General features: G+C 39.8%; 1 protein-coding gene and 1 long non-coding RNA gene across 5 annotated transcripts in view; one reads left to right on the top strand and one right to left on the bottom strand.

The window, feature by feature from the left end:
* Positions 1 to 11,458, top strand: part of PEX5L (peroxisomal biogenesis factor 5 like) — a 100,378-nt gene extending 88,920 nt beyond the window's left edge. For all 4 annotated transcript variants that reach the window (XM_041405939.1, XM_041405937.1, XM_041405938.1 and 1 more), the window contains 7 exons: positions 4,646 to 4,762; positions 5,659 to 5,802; positions 6,596 to 6,666; positions 7,428 to 7,625; positions 8,815 to 8,980; positions 9,369 to 9,526; positions 10,148 to 11,458. In XM_041405939.1, coding sequence (XP_041261873.1) covers positions 4,646 to 4,762; positions 5,659 to 5,802; positions 6,596 to 6,666; positions 7,428 to 7,625; positions 8,815 to 8,980; positions 9,369 to 9,526; positions 10,148 to 10,352 — 1,059 coding nt within the window. In that variant the 3' untranslated portion in view covers positions 10,353 to 11,458. The remainder of the gene's footprint in view (positions 1 to 4,645; positions 4,763 to 5,658; positions 5,803 to 6,595; positions 6,667 to 7,427; positions 7,626 to 8,814; positions 8,981 to 9,368; positions 9,527 to 10,147) is intronic.
* On the bottom strand, positions 7,568 to 14,029 carry LOC121336610. The gene is made up of 3 exons (XR_005952790.1): positions 13,204 to 14,029; positions 9,366 to 9,512; positions 7,568 to 7,682 (listed from the first exon to the last, which is right to left on the bottom strand). It is a non-coding gene; the product is annotated as an uncharacterized LOC121336610 (long non-coding RNA).
* Positions 14,030 to 14,502: the final 473 nt, after the last annotated feature.

The following is a 14,502-nucleotide window of genomic DNA, read 5'->3' as shown; positions in this document are numbered from 1 at the left end:
GTAAATTAGTTCTTTCATAAACCAAGCATGGAAGGCATTTTTTATTCCAGGTCAAAGAAATTCTTCATCAACAACTGCTGCTGAGGCACAGGAGATGTTTCTGGTGTCACACACATTTGCTCCTGGCAGGAAAGGAGGGAACTTGCTTTCAGATTGCCACTGCTGGAAATGCTTTAGAGGCTCCCACGTGCTGATCCTCAGGGTGGGATGTGCTGTGCTGTGACCTGGGAAGGCAGCACAGGGAATTTCCTCTTGAACATCTCAGTGCTGGTGGTTAAGCAAATGATGCCAGTTCTCCTGCAGTTGCCAGAAACTTGTGTGATGGGGAGTTCCAGACACTCAGCAGAAAGAAAAATTAGTTGAGTCCAACAACAGATTACAAGACATTATTGAATTACTGTGCAGAGTAAAGTAAGGAGGAGAATATATTGTTAAAAAAAAAAAAAACCAAAACCCTACAGATTAAAAGGTCATTCTGAGGCAACAGAGACAGGTTGTTAAAATATTTTAAAATACTCTCAAAAATGGCTATTAAAAAGAATCAAATTAAATGTTTCCCCAACTGTAGCTGGCAGCCTTAAGTTATTCTTTCTGCTTAAAATAGAACCTTGGGCTAGGTAGTTAAAATGTAAAGGAAAGGATTCTTCAATACCTTACAGTGCAGTTATTCCATTTGCATATGAAAAGAGCTGAATTTTCATCCTAGCTAAAATGGGGTAGTAAGAAAGCTTGAGTGATTGAAATAAATTGGAGCCCATCTCAGAAAGATTAGTGCTTTCTTAAGCAGAGAATAGATACAGGTCAAAAATTCATCTTTTAGGCTTTGGATGTTTCTATAATATTCTTTGTTTGGGACAGATCCAAGTGGAAAGATTAGCCAGAAAACTGATCAAGAAAAGGAAGTAAATCTCAGGTTCTTGGTGGCCTAGTTTGAAAGGAATTAATTAACAATTCAGAAAATGAAGACACCAAACTTTATCCTCCACCCAGTATTCACCTCAGCGCTTTGGGAATGGTTTTAAGATGTCAAACTTTGAGATTAATGAAGATTTGTGAGGTAATTCTTTCTTAAGAAGGTTTAAAGATGTCTATGCCATTGGGAAATCTTTTAAGAATAAAGAGGTGAGTAAAATAGCTTTTTTACTAGAGAGGGTCCAGATTCCCTGGCAGGGTTTGGGTGCTTGCAGACCTTGCTACCTTTTCTGTTACTTTGGAAATTAGATTGGATCTTTGCCTCATGATTTTTTTTGTCTCATTATTTTTCAAGTGCCATAAGAACTATGTTTTAACACAATCCTTCTGATAATTAGCTCTGTTTCACCAAAATTTTGTACCTTTGATTTTTTTTTTAAATGCCAGGATGGGGATTCAGATCCATCCTGTACTTGTATTCCATTAAAACAATTGTTTTATCAACCACCATCCTACTGGTGATGAGTTAAAATAAATAAAAATAAAAGCAAGAAAGTGCAAAAATTTCCAACTGAAAAGTCTCATAGATGGGAAAAAGCTGTTTTGCTATTTTATTCTTCCACATTTCTCTGATTAAACTGCAGATGCCACACTGTTTTGTGAGCTTATGCATAAGAAATTTTGAGCTGTCCTTCCCAGCACCATTTTATTTACAACACAATGTCACATGAACCATCTGCTGTATAATGTACTGCTTTGAAGCATCAGAGCACATTACAGCTAAATTATGTGACAATAGAAGGAAAAAGATGGGATTAATTTCTTCTAGGCTAGGAAAATGTATTCCAGGACCATCATTGTGGTTACCATGAGTACTGGTTGGATCCTTTCTGTACCTACAATATCCCTGTCTCACTATTTAAATATTTCTTTGGATGGGCCTAAAACTGGCCAAACCATATGTTAAATTAGGAACCAGGAGCTTGAGTCATTCAGATGCATTTTATTTGATACTCTTTCAAAACACAGTGGGAATCTTTGCCCTGATAAACATTTTTTATCTCTAAACTTCAGTAAAATGTTCAGATTTTGTTTCAAGAAGGTATCAGCTAAGGAAATCTTACCTAGTTAAGCACACTAGTTTAATTTACTGTGTTTTTCACATCAAAGAGTGTGGTCATTCAGTAACTTAGAGAACAGAACCTTGCTTATGCATTGGTCAATGAGGAATGTTTCAAATTAATTTTTGGCAATAGAGGACAGGCAAAATTCTAGAAGTTATGACAATAGGTAAATTTATAAATACTTTCCCTACCCTCTTTCATTGGATCATAGGAAATAAAATGCCTGGGAATATTTTGCCTCCCATTTGTTTAACTGCTTCAGCATATTTTTAAATACTAAGAGTAAAAATAGCCTCTTTGACAAAATGCAGAATTTTCTGCTTGGAAGAAGTCAGATGGTATGAACATTTTTCCTGGTTGTCATTCCTCTAAACTGCTGCAGATGATCTGAGAATGTGTTAAATGTGTTCAACTGGGCTGAAAACTCTTGGTTTATCCACAGTATTTCACCAGCCTTAAGGTGGCAAAACCATTGAAATGAGGTTAATTGGCACTGGTGGTGTAGCAAATAGAGCTAAAATTAGACCTAGAAGCCTTGATCCAAAGCCAGGTTTTCAGACAGGCTCAATATTAATTTAACCCTCCTGCCACTGAAATAAATGAAAAAATCGCTACTGATGGCAGCTGAAATAGACTTAGACCTCCAGCAGAGACTGCAATATTTCCAATATTTAAATGTGTGTAATATTTACAGTTCTCTTCCTCAAGGACACTGAACTGCTCTGCTGTTGACACTGGTACCCCCTTGGGTCAGAGCCACCATTGATTCATAAGGGAAAAATGCAAGCAAAAATTCTAATATAAATACCATACATATATATATAATTATTTCTATAAATTAATGTGGCTAAATAGGGTCATTACTAATCAGTTTTCTGTAGTTTTATTAATTTTAATCTGAAGGAAAGAGAAATTTCCACATTTTTACCTCATGCTGAATCTCAAAACTACTGCTAGTTAAAACATGATGACATAATTTTTATTTCAGTGCTGGGCAGATTTGTGCTGAATGAGAAGCAGTTGATGGAGGCAATCTGTTTTTGGGATTCAATTTCCTCTGGTCATGGCAAGAGTTAGAGAGGCAGTGATCTGATTCAATATCCAGCCTTTTCAACCCCTAAATGGACACTTCAGTACAATCTCACAACTCTTTATATGAAAGTATTTTCTTCAAGTCTGGAATGAGAGCAAATTCTGAAGTGGTGTAACAGAGTGGTCAGGGGCAGTTCACTGCTGTTACCTGCAGTGAAATCTCCTCTCCAGGAGTGAATGATTCCCAATTTATTTCCTTTTGCACAGAGGAACATAGCAGATACCTTCACAGATCCAAAAATTGCATGATTCAGACAATCCTGAATTTCTTCCAGAATGAAGGACAGTATGTTTTCCTTTTCCCCAGCACCTAAGCAGGGCTGCAGCAAGCCATGCAATCACAGTCTGGGCTCTGTTTTTCTGATCATGCCTGGCTGTGGAGCTGCACCAAAGCTGTCAACCTTGTAACAAAGACTCACACAAAACTATCTGGACCAGTTCATGGAACCTTCAATTAATTTTGATTAGCACCTTGCTCTCAAATGGTTCTCTCTAAATCTCAATAGATTTATTTGTGCTGTTGTCTTTGATATAAATAAGCTGAGAAACTGTGCCCCCAGTGCTGTCAGCTCACTGAAACACTGGCCATGTCCTTGTAGGAACTGGAGAATTTTGGAAAGTCTTGTAGTGCTCTGCAAATACTCTGCTATGGATCTCCTTCTCAGAGTCCCATGACTAGTGTGTGGAGGTTGAAAAAGTAGCACCTTAATTTGGCTTCTCCCCTTCTATAATTCTATTTCTGTTTCTTGGCATCATTTCCTAGTAGCCACAGTTGTTCCCTCCTTCTGGTCGTTGCTAATCTCATTCGTCGTCCTAAATCTCATCTGTTTTTCATAATTTCTCCTTCCCTTGTGCATTTTCCCCTCATCTTTGAGCTGAATATTAATCTTACTGTATGATTCTATAATCTCTTGTAGATTCCTCTAACCAGCAGAGTACACAATGCAGTATTAAGATTTCTCCACTATGTCAAAAAGCCCAATTTGTATTACATCCCTTGCACAAACACCGTCTGTCTAAGCTTTGGCATTTCTCTTTCTCACAGCTGAAAATTATGCTGAATATACCAAAGTAAGCAATGCTTACTGTCTTTCAAACTGTGTTATCTATTGTTATTCTTTTGCATATGCACTTGATTTTTTTTCTTTTTTTTTCCTTTGTCCAGGGACTTGCAGCATTGATTGCCTTCAAATTTTATGTAACAATTTGCTGTTAGCATCAATAAGATACAATGTAAGCTGCTGAAAATCCTGCTTCAAACAGGACATACACTGCCTCTGAGATAAAGAGTGTTCTGTTGACAAAATGCATTCCAATATAAGAGATGAGATTTAATTATATGGAATTCCAAACAGGAGCTGTAGTATTTCAGTCCATGTGATATTAATAGAACTAATACTGCTCAGCAAAATTGACACTCAGACCACTGGTAGAAAGAAATTAATTTGTTTTTTAAAACAAAAAACATTATTTTAAAGTTTTATTGTTAATTTTCTCTTTTCCTCCTTTTCTTCTAGTCTGACACGGAGTTTTGGGATAAAATGCAAGCAGAATGGGAAGAAATGGCTCGCAGAAACTGGATTTCAGAGAACCAGGAAACACCAGGGCAAGTCACCATCTCAACCATCGAGAAGGTAACACCAGGTTTTTTATTTCAGTACATCCCCCCTGTGCAGCTTTGAGATGAGCCCCAGCTCTTCCAGGAAACCCAAGGAAACTTTTTGGGCATGGAAGCTGCTTGTACCCCAAAGAACTCATCCTCTCTAATTGCCTGTGGGTGGGGCAGATTTGGAAGACTTTGCCACAGCGAGAATAGGTTTAGGCTTGCACACAGCCCAAATTCAGCTGAAAGAATCACAGAGCAACTGCTGGATTTATGAGCACTTTTGAAGACAAGAACTTAGGGAAAAGCACCATATAAAAATACTTGGGCTGGCACATGTTGAGGATAGAAATTACAGAAATTCCATCTCCTTTCTTCGTTCCTTCCACTCCGTATTTAATTTGATTTCTCTTATGTAGCTGATCTTACCACACACACTTTGCACTGCAGTAACAAGAGAAAAAGGCAAAACTTAAAGGAATACTAAATAAACTCAGGTGCTTGCAGCACTGTTGTGTATCTGGAAGGTTAATTGAGGATTTCAGGATTTTAACTGAGCACTGCAGGGATTCAGCTGCTTGGTGTGTTCTCTACCACCACTTTGGGTGTCCTGGGCTCAGAGGTTCAGCTCTGCTCTTACTCAGGCACTGTGAGCTGTCGACATTCCCTTTGATGGAGAGCCCAGCATAAGTACCAGTAGGTACAATTTCAGAGCTAAAATAAAAATAAAGAGCAGAAACATAAATGCCCGGTGATGTGACTTTTTACACTTTCTGTCATTGAAATTCCGCGGGGGGAGCTCGTGCCATTTCCAGGGAGCAAAGGTTGTTTACAGCCATTTGGAAAACAGTGAGTCACTGCATTTTTGAGACTTGCCATTCCCTGCAACTTGTCATTCATCACGGGTCCATTATCTCTCTGCTCCAGGGTTATTATTTCCACACTGACAATCCCTTCAAAGACTGGCCTGGTGCTTTTGAGGAAGGGCTGAAAAAAATGAAGGAAGGTGACCTGCCTGTTACAATCTTGTACCTGGAGGCTGCAATTCTCCAAGAGCCCAACGATGCTGAGGTATTCGCCGCTGTGCCTTCCCCTGGCAAAGGAAAAGGGAACTCCCTGCAGCATGGAGTGAGGGAATGGTTTCTGGGATCAAACCTCTGCCCGGCATGACTGAATGAAACATTGGATTCCAAGGGTTATGAATTAGTGTTTAAAGTTATGAACTTAGTTAGCGTATAAAGGTTATGAATTAGCCTTTAAAGAGATAACAATGAGTTCTTCATAGGATAAGAATCTGGTTTTGAAATATTGTTGTCTGAAGTATTTCAAACCTTCCCTTCACATCCTGATATTTTCAAACTAACTTGTAAACTGCTATCAAAAGATGAATATTTTTGATTTGACAAGACTGTTGAAAAATTTTGAGTTATATAAATTTCTACAATGTTGCTGTTTTCGACTAGTTTATATTTAAAGCCTGTTTTTTGTGAAATGTTAAAAATATTTATGCTGTATCTAGGGCTCTTTGAATCTCCTCCTACATTAAATTAAACAGTGTACTTCAAAAAATCAGAGAATCCCAAGCTCCCTAGAAACCCATAATATATATACACATATAATATATAATAACCCCCTATATATAATATACAACTAAATAATTCTTCTTGTCTCTTTTCCATTAAATTGTAGCAAAATTTAAAATGTACAGTAATTCAAATTTAAGAAATCAACATGTGATTATACACTGACAGAATACCCATAGTGCTGGACATATCTGATGCTTTTCCTCACCCCTGTGCTTATTGGTTGTAACTCTGTTTGCAGTTGGATATATGTAACAAACTAAATTATTATTATTTTGCAGGCCTGGCAGTTCCTGGGTATAACACAGGCAGAAAATGAAAATGAGCAGGCAGCCATCGTGGCCCTCCAAAGGTAGAGGGAGATCAGTCCCAAACCTGGGGTCTCATGAATGTTGGGTAATGGAGACCTGGGGATATTTAATGTCATTCCTACCTTGGAATGAGAAGTATTTATTTAGCAGAGTAGAGCACTGACACAGATATAGAAACTTCAGTGACTTCAGAGGGATGACTAGTGATTAATATTTCTGTTTTATTAATAAGTGAAATATTTCATGGAGTAATTTAAGGCACAAAAGAAACGTTATATTGCCTAATAAATAAGAGTTAGGCATGATGCAGATGAAGTGCCTTTTTTACATTCCAGCCACTTGGCATATTTTCTGTAGTCTGTCCTTTAATGAAGAGGTTTTCTTAATTGGAGTGAGCTCCCTTCAGCTGCTGAATGCTAAACTGCCAACAGTTTTAGGTTGATGGAGATGTGATCATAGAATTCTTGCACATAAAATGTGAGCTCCAAAATATCAGCATTATTATTATTAATATCTTTCAGTAATGGGTTTTTATGTTTCCATTTGAAGCAATATTCAATTGCATCAGCACTGATAACCATAAAGTTATTTCACCTAAGGGTACTCAAACTTGTTTATATGTCCTTTATTAGCTTACCTGGATAGAAATCCAAGGGGTTGCCTGATTTAGGAGCTTGCTCATCCCCAGTTTTCAAAAGAACAACAGTGATTGTGATTTTCTTCACATGGATTACTTGGGAACAATTCAAACATTGTGCTTGGCTGCAGAAATATCTCAATATATACTTTATATTCGGCCTAGGTGCTTGGAACTGCAGCCAAACAACCTGAAAGCTCTGATGGCCCTGGCTGTGAGTTACACCAACACTGGCCATCAACAAGAAGCCTATCAAGCCCTGAGAAACTGGATAAAGCAAAATCCAAAATACAAGTACATAGTGAGAAGCAAAAAAGGGTCCCCAGCACTTACCAGGAGGATGTCTAAGACAGCAGATGAAAGGTAAATGCAGTGGTTATCCTCATTTAATGACTGAAGGCTTTATCTTTTATGCCATCCCTGGAAGTTAAAAAAAAACCAAAAAAACAAAAATGGAAAAAGAAAAAAAAAAAAAAAACCTGCTTAAAAAGGATGTATCTCCTCAACTCCCACCACTTTCCTCTATCCCTGTCTCCTGCCTTTCTATTCCCACATCCTGCACCCTCATCCTTCAGCTGCTTCCACATCCATACTAAGCCTTTCTCCAGCTCTACACGTGTGTGTTTTTCCTACTGTTCACTATTCCTGATGTTTTCCCATACCTCAGCCCAGCAGAATCCAGGAATGAGCCATTTTGCAGTGCAACACGAATTCTCTGAGAATATTGGGAGGTGGCACCTGCTTGTTAGAAAGCTGTTGTGGTTTTAACCAAGAAACAGCACAGCCATTTGATTTATCTTGGCCATCTTAAATAACAAAAAATCATGATTTGGCAGCCCTTCATCCTGATTTCATGAGGACAATAAACAAGGACCTCTGGACTGTGAGATGCATAATAAAGTCATTAAAGGCATAAACATGATTTAGAGAACCAAACCACTCAGGCTATCTCACTGCTTGTCATTTTGAAGACAGGCCTTATGTTTTACTCTCATCACTTACAAGTCCTGGGTTGACAAGATAATTTCGTATGAACAAAAATAAAATATGCAGGTTCTGCTTAATTGCTAAGTGTGTTATTCTACTTTGGCTTCATCCTGCTGACATCTGGTGCTGTCAATGCAAAGGTTTTAAGAAGCTACAGTGGGCACAGAAGTCTTATGTTTTGGCATCATTCTTCAAGGGTCTTGGCTGATCCCTTAGGTATTCCTCTTAAAAATACTGCTATTTTTGCCAGTAAAGAACTGTTTTATGCCTGAGAAACTCATCTAATTTGAATAGTTTTAATAAACCTTCATGTCATTCCACTTGGGTTCATGGCTGTACTTTGACCTCATTTCATAGATGAGTTATTTTTATTTCAGACATGAGTTTACAACAGCACCCTGAGGTAAACCTTTGCCATGATGAAGAAGCTCATTCACAAATATGGAACATAACACTTCTGATAAATCCACTACAAAGATTTTCATTTCAAGCTATGCAGTCAACATTGAAATGTTTGCAAATAACTGTATGATGGATCTTTAAGTTATTTTTCTCCCTTGTCTAGCTCATTACTCGAAGAAGTAAAGGATTTGTACCTGGAGGCTGCTCACCAGAATGGTGATATGATAGACCCTGACCTGCAGACAGGACTTGGGGTTCTTTTTCACCTGAATGGAGAATTTAACAGAGCAATAGATGCATTTAGTGCTGCTTTAACTGTTCGACCAGAGGTACATTTTAAACTTCTACATTTTTTTAAATTTAGCTTTACAGGCCATTTCCTTTTCCCTGTCTAGATCAGGCTATTATTAATGACATGCCACTTCTGCCATTAAAATTTTAAGACCCAAAAATAGACATGTTAATTACAAGACATAATTAACATTGTAATTCTCCTGTTTAGAAGCAGATTTATGCATGTCCAGTTCCTACCTGTGTGCTGATTAATGGTATTAAATACATAAAGTCGCCTTTGATCACAAGTCAGAACCTCACATTCCTTGCCAATTAAGATACAACATTACTATTTTATGCAGTCCTCTTTCCTTTGCAAGCAAAAAATGAGACATTATGTCTGGTTTTTGACACCTAGAGTAGAAAAACTCATTTTCTCACCAGGACTATACGTTGTGGAACCGCCTTGGGGCAACCTTGGCCAACGGGGACCGCAGTGAGGAGGCTGTGGAGGCTTACACACGAGCTCTGGAAATCCAGCCTGGCTTCATCAGGTCCAGGTACAACCTGGGCATAAGCTGCATCAACCTAGGGGCATACAGGTGAGAATAAAAGATGTGTGAACAAAAAGTCAGGCGTCACAACTGCCGAGTGAAGATTCGTTTTCAAGCTGGAGGTACCTAAGAATAAAATAATCAGAATATAGCTGCATAATCTCAGCTGTTGTAAAATGTTGTCATAACTTTTTACAAAGGACTAAAAAGCAGTTTTGTAGCTCTAAGTACAAGTGCTCTTATAATCAGTGGGATTGTTCTTGCACTTAAAGTAGTCCTGCTCTTTAGAGCCTCTGTAAAAGAAAATGTAAGAGCCTGTCTTTTAAAGGGAAACCTGAGTGAAACTGCCTCAAGTAGTTCATGCCATCAAAAACATCCTTCAGGAATGAAGGTGATATTCCAGGGTCCCAGCTGTCAGGGAAAAAGAGGGAAGATGAAGAGGAGCTTTGCTGCAATGAAGACAGTACCCCCAGATGTTTGGATAGACTGAGTTTTGTGTTACCCCAAGCCACGCCCTCCTGCCTGATGAAAATCAAGAACAACACATTGTATTATTTTACATTGTAAAATAGTGTATTTAAGCCTGGCATGGAACTTTAGAAAGTTTGCCTGCAGCTGTTAAGCAAATTACAATGCTTGTTTCTTTTTTCTTTTTGTTTTTCCCTGCAGAGAGGCTGTCAGCAACTTCCTCACTGCTCTCAGTTTGCAAAGGAAAAGCAGGAATCAGCAGCAGGTTCCCCACCCTGCTCTGTCAGGCAACATTTGGGCAGCACTTCGGATTGCTCTGTCTATGATGGACCAGCCAGAACTATTTCAAGCTGCCAATGTGGGTGATCTAGACATTCTCTTAAGAGCTTTTAATCTAGAGCCGTAATAAAAAGGATTCAAAAATTTATTCAATTGTATTAGGAAACAGAGAACTTTTTTATTACTCATCCCCAAATGACCACATTTTCCAAAAGATCATGACTGTAGATCAGTAGGGGAATTCCTCCAGGCATTATTCATAAAGGGAAAGTTCAAAAGCACAAAAATAGTGTAAATAAATTCAAACTCAAAGGGTTGAAATGAGCTGTGGCTAATCGGACAAAGCCCTGAATTAGACAAAATAACAATTTCTGAAGAATCTCCATCCCATGCAAGCTATATCTCTCTATATCCATACAGCTGTAAAAAGAAAAGTATCTTAAGAAGAAACCTAGATAATGGTTATTGCACCTTAGACTGGCAAGCAGTGCATCCAAGGAACCTGCTTAGCAGCTCATTGCACTATGCTGACACCACTTTGCCCCACAGTGGGGATTCCCTGTCCTTTGCTTTCTTTGATGAAAAATCTTCCCAAGGTCCATTTTTAACACAGCTCTGAAAATAGGTGCATGTAAAAGGGATGTGTTTTGTTTTGAATGTATTTATTAGCTGGCAATCAGTTTTTTGCTTCCAAAGGTACCTGGATTAATTTGGGCCCAGTTCTGCAGGCTCACGAAGCCATGTGCAGTGTCAGGAGGAACACAGTCCCTGCAGGGCTATGGGATGAGGCCAGGTACATTTGGGGAAGCCAAGTGTTGCCAGCAGAAGAGGCAATTTGCACTGGAATTGTTGCTGTTCAAACCAACTGTCCTTGATCTGGGACAGTCTGAACAAGCTCATGGCAGGGTCTGCACCTTTCTGTGTACTTTTGCACTTTAACCTTTCTTTTTGTAAAATAGTGCTATGCTTTTATTTTAGTCACCAACAATGGAATGTACAGGATGGCCTTGTTGGCAGAGAGGACCAAATATAATTTCCTGAAGTGTAATGAGAGGGTTTTCAATATTTTTATGTTTAAAAATGCAAATACAGTGTAAACTGCATTAACAACTAGAAAGATTATTATATGCATCCATCAGGTACTACACGTATACATGCATGTGCATGCACATACATGTTGTATGCAAATGATGTCATTTCAGAACATAGCAAGCTACAGATCTTCGTTGCAAACGAATAAAAATATTTGTGGGAGTTACTGCCTGCAGACCATGCTCAAGGGAAAACTTTCCCTAAAGAAATTGGTCTGTACAATGCTGGTAGGATTGAGGCCAAGTCTTGATCCTGGTGTTATGGCAAACAGCAGCAAAACTCTCCACAACCTCCAAGATAGCAGAGAAAATCCTTAGATAACACCAGTATGTGTAGCTGCTCACAAATGTGTGTATAAACACTGTTTTCATTTTCCCTGGCTGCATGAATGGGGAGCAGGGCTGGGGCAGTACCAATCCCTGATGAATGGATTGATTCAGCTACAATCAAACACATTTTGCTCAGGGTGAATGTGTCAATCAAAGAAGGCAGAGAAATTTTTAGGAGGTGATTTTCAGTTGGCGATATTTTAAATATTTTTCCTGAACAGCAAAAGATAAAAAGTGTTGTTAGATGTGTTGATCTGTGGTCAGGATTTCAATTTGCAGAGTAGCTACTGGAATGTGTTAAAGTGGGACAAATAGCACATTTCCTATAAACAACATTAGAAGAAAAATCGAGCTCAGAGGGATAAAAAAAGAAATCCAACTGCACAGATCACAGAGAAAGATGCTCTGTGGGGGTTGGACAGTTTCACCAGTACAAAACTAAAGTTTCTTGCAGCTGTCTGTTATTTTGAGCCACCACTTAAAGGAAAATTCCATGTAAGACAGTGTAATCACTGCACATAATCACCATCTATAGGTTGTTAAATAAAAACAATTAGAAAAATAAAAAGCTTACCCCTCACTCTCTCCCACTGAGCAGAGATGTCAAAACAGCTACCAAAAATTTTAAGAGTGCTTTATCAATTCATTGTTTACACATATATTCCTGTTTATCTATCAGGTGTTTCATAACTGATTCCTGCAGCTTTCTCTAAGGATGGGTCTGCCTGGGAATGTCACTTTGGCTAAGTGGGCTGCTGTGTGCATATCTGCTGACAACAGTTTGCTCTTTTGCTTTGACAGAGATGTGTGATGACAGCTCTTTATTGATAAGGCAGAGCAGAAGGTGCAGTGCAATTGAATCTGGGAAGTGATAGGAGAGAAGGGAGGCAGCTTTGAGAAGAGGCTGTAAAGCAAAGGCATATGTGCTTAGGTTTTGCTTGATGCCCTGCCATCACACAAGTTCTTCTAGGATATCCTTTGTGCTGGGGTGTAGGATAATCAGTGCTTGTGCAGAGGAATTAGCTGTTCAGGGACTTCATTTTTACAACTTTGGAATTACCAAAAAAAAGTATTTCTCAGAGTCAGAATGACAAGGGGTATTTGATTCTCACGGCAGTTCACTAAACATGGGTAACACAGGAATCATTAGGAAAACCTTATGCAAGTCCAAGCCTCTCCAAAAAGAACAAACTAAGTAGGTAGCTTTTGGTTTATCCTGGGATGCACTGCTCAAAACTACATTTATCTGCTGACATATTTCCACGCCCATGGGACTGGCAGGAGCTGTGTGTGTAACCTTGAGACAACTCACCTGGCAGGCTCAGCCCCCAGCCCAGCCCAGCTCTGCTGTACAGGACATGGGCTGCAAAGCCTGTCCAAAGAGGTGCACAGCCTGCAGAGATGATCCCAGCTGGCCTCTCTGTTGTGGCTAGCCTATGGCCACTCAAGCATGTGCCACTGACAGAGGCTAAAGCAGGGCAGATGACAGGGGACAGGGGCACATCTCACACAGTTCTGGGCTGGTCAGTGTGGAGAGTGGCTGGAGACTGAGCTCACCTCACTCTAACAAGTCAGGCCCAGCAACACTTGGGACGTCTGGGCACTTCCTTAGGATCCTGGGATTTATCATCCTCCTTTAGCCCCCTCTGCCAAGAACTGTCAGTGCAGCAGACAGGATTAGATACAGCTTTGAGCTGACCTCCTCTTGGCTTTCCTTAAATATTCAGGACAAGTTTGTATATTCCCTGAAACAGCAAGAGGAAACATGCGAGGAGGCTGCAGCATATTAACAACCTGAATAGAAAATTCATCTACTTGTGCTTCTAACCAAGCATGAGGTGGGATAAATAAGGCGGGTGCTGAACAGTAGCAGATTGAGCCTGAGAGTGAGAGACAGCAAATCTGGGTCCTGTTCTCAGCACTCCCTGGGAGCTCGACCAAGTCAAAGCCTCCTGCCATCCCTGACTTGCCCAGGTGTGCAAGGAAGGAAGGAAGATGGGAAACTGCATTCCTGGCACCACTGGGAGCAGGGGGAATCACTGCCTCACACTGCAGAGGCCAGGTCACCCCTCCCCTGGGCAGGAAGGTGACACAAACACAGGGCTGCTCAGATCTAGGGAAGCAGTTTCACACAGAAACTCCTGATTTCAGCAGAGGAGAGACTCAGACATTTCAGGATGCTGTAGAGCATCTATGAGGTGAGGCCCAATTAGAGTCCTAATGCAATGGTGTATCACCATGTCCCACTCCTGTTTCCCTTTCTTGTTACTCCTCTCTTTTTCCAGAGGTGATTTATCACTGCCAGGCAACTGATTCCAAGTTTTTGAATTCTTTTTTTTTTTTTTCTATTTTATATTTCATACAATTGGAAAAAAAAAAAAAGTTTTCCTAACCCCAGCTTGGAACTGTCCTTGTGTTCTACAAAGCGTTAGGAATAGTTATGACCTAGAAGCCTGATCCATCAATCTGCTGCACCCTGTAAGCCTGGACTCTGCACAAAAGTGCTCAGTTCACACGCAGGTATTCCAGGAGAGGGCTGGCTCTGGCACCACTGCACGTGCTGACCAGGCCCTGGAATCACAGGGGCTGTTGAGGGAGTGAGGCTTTGCCATGAAGGCAAAAGGCTCATTGCTGTCTGACCTCTTTAAACTGGAAGGACCACAGGAGCCTTGTGGCCACAGACTGCTTTCTGTCAGCTTGAAGAACCAGTCTGACTTTTAGGCACACATGTAAACATACCTGTATCTAGTGGTGTTTTCTTATGAGCTGATAAATCACAGCACTTGTAAAATATCGAGGGGGAGGTTCAAATGACACAAAACCTCGTGTGACAATATTGCATGCAACTGCATTAAC

The sequence above is a fragment of the Onychostruthus taczanowskii genome, unplaced genomic scaffold (genome assembly GCF_017590055.1).
Source record: "Onychostruthus taczanowskii isolate IOZ18803 unplaced genomic scaffold, ASM1759005v1 scaffold24, whole genome shotgun sequence".
NCBI lineage: Eukaryota > Metazoa > Chordata > Aves > Passeriformes > Passeridae > Onychostruthus > Onychostruthus taczanowskii.
This window is presented reverse-complemented; position numbering and strand designations above follow the sequence as displayed.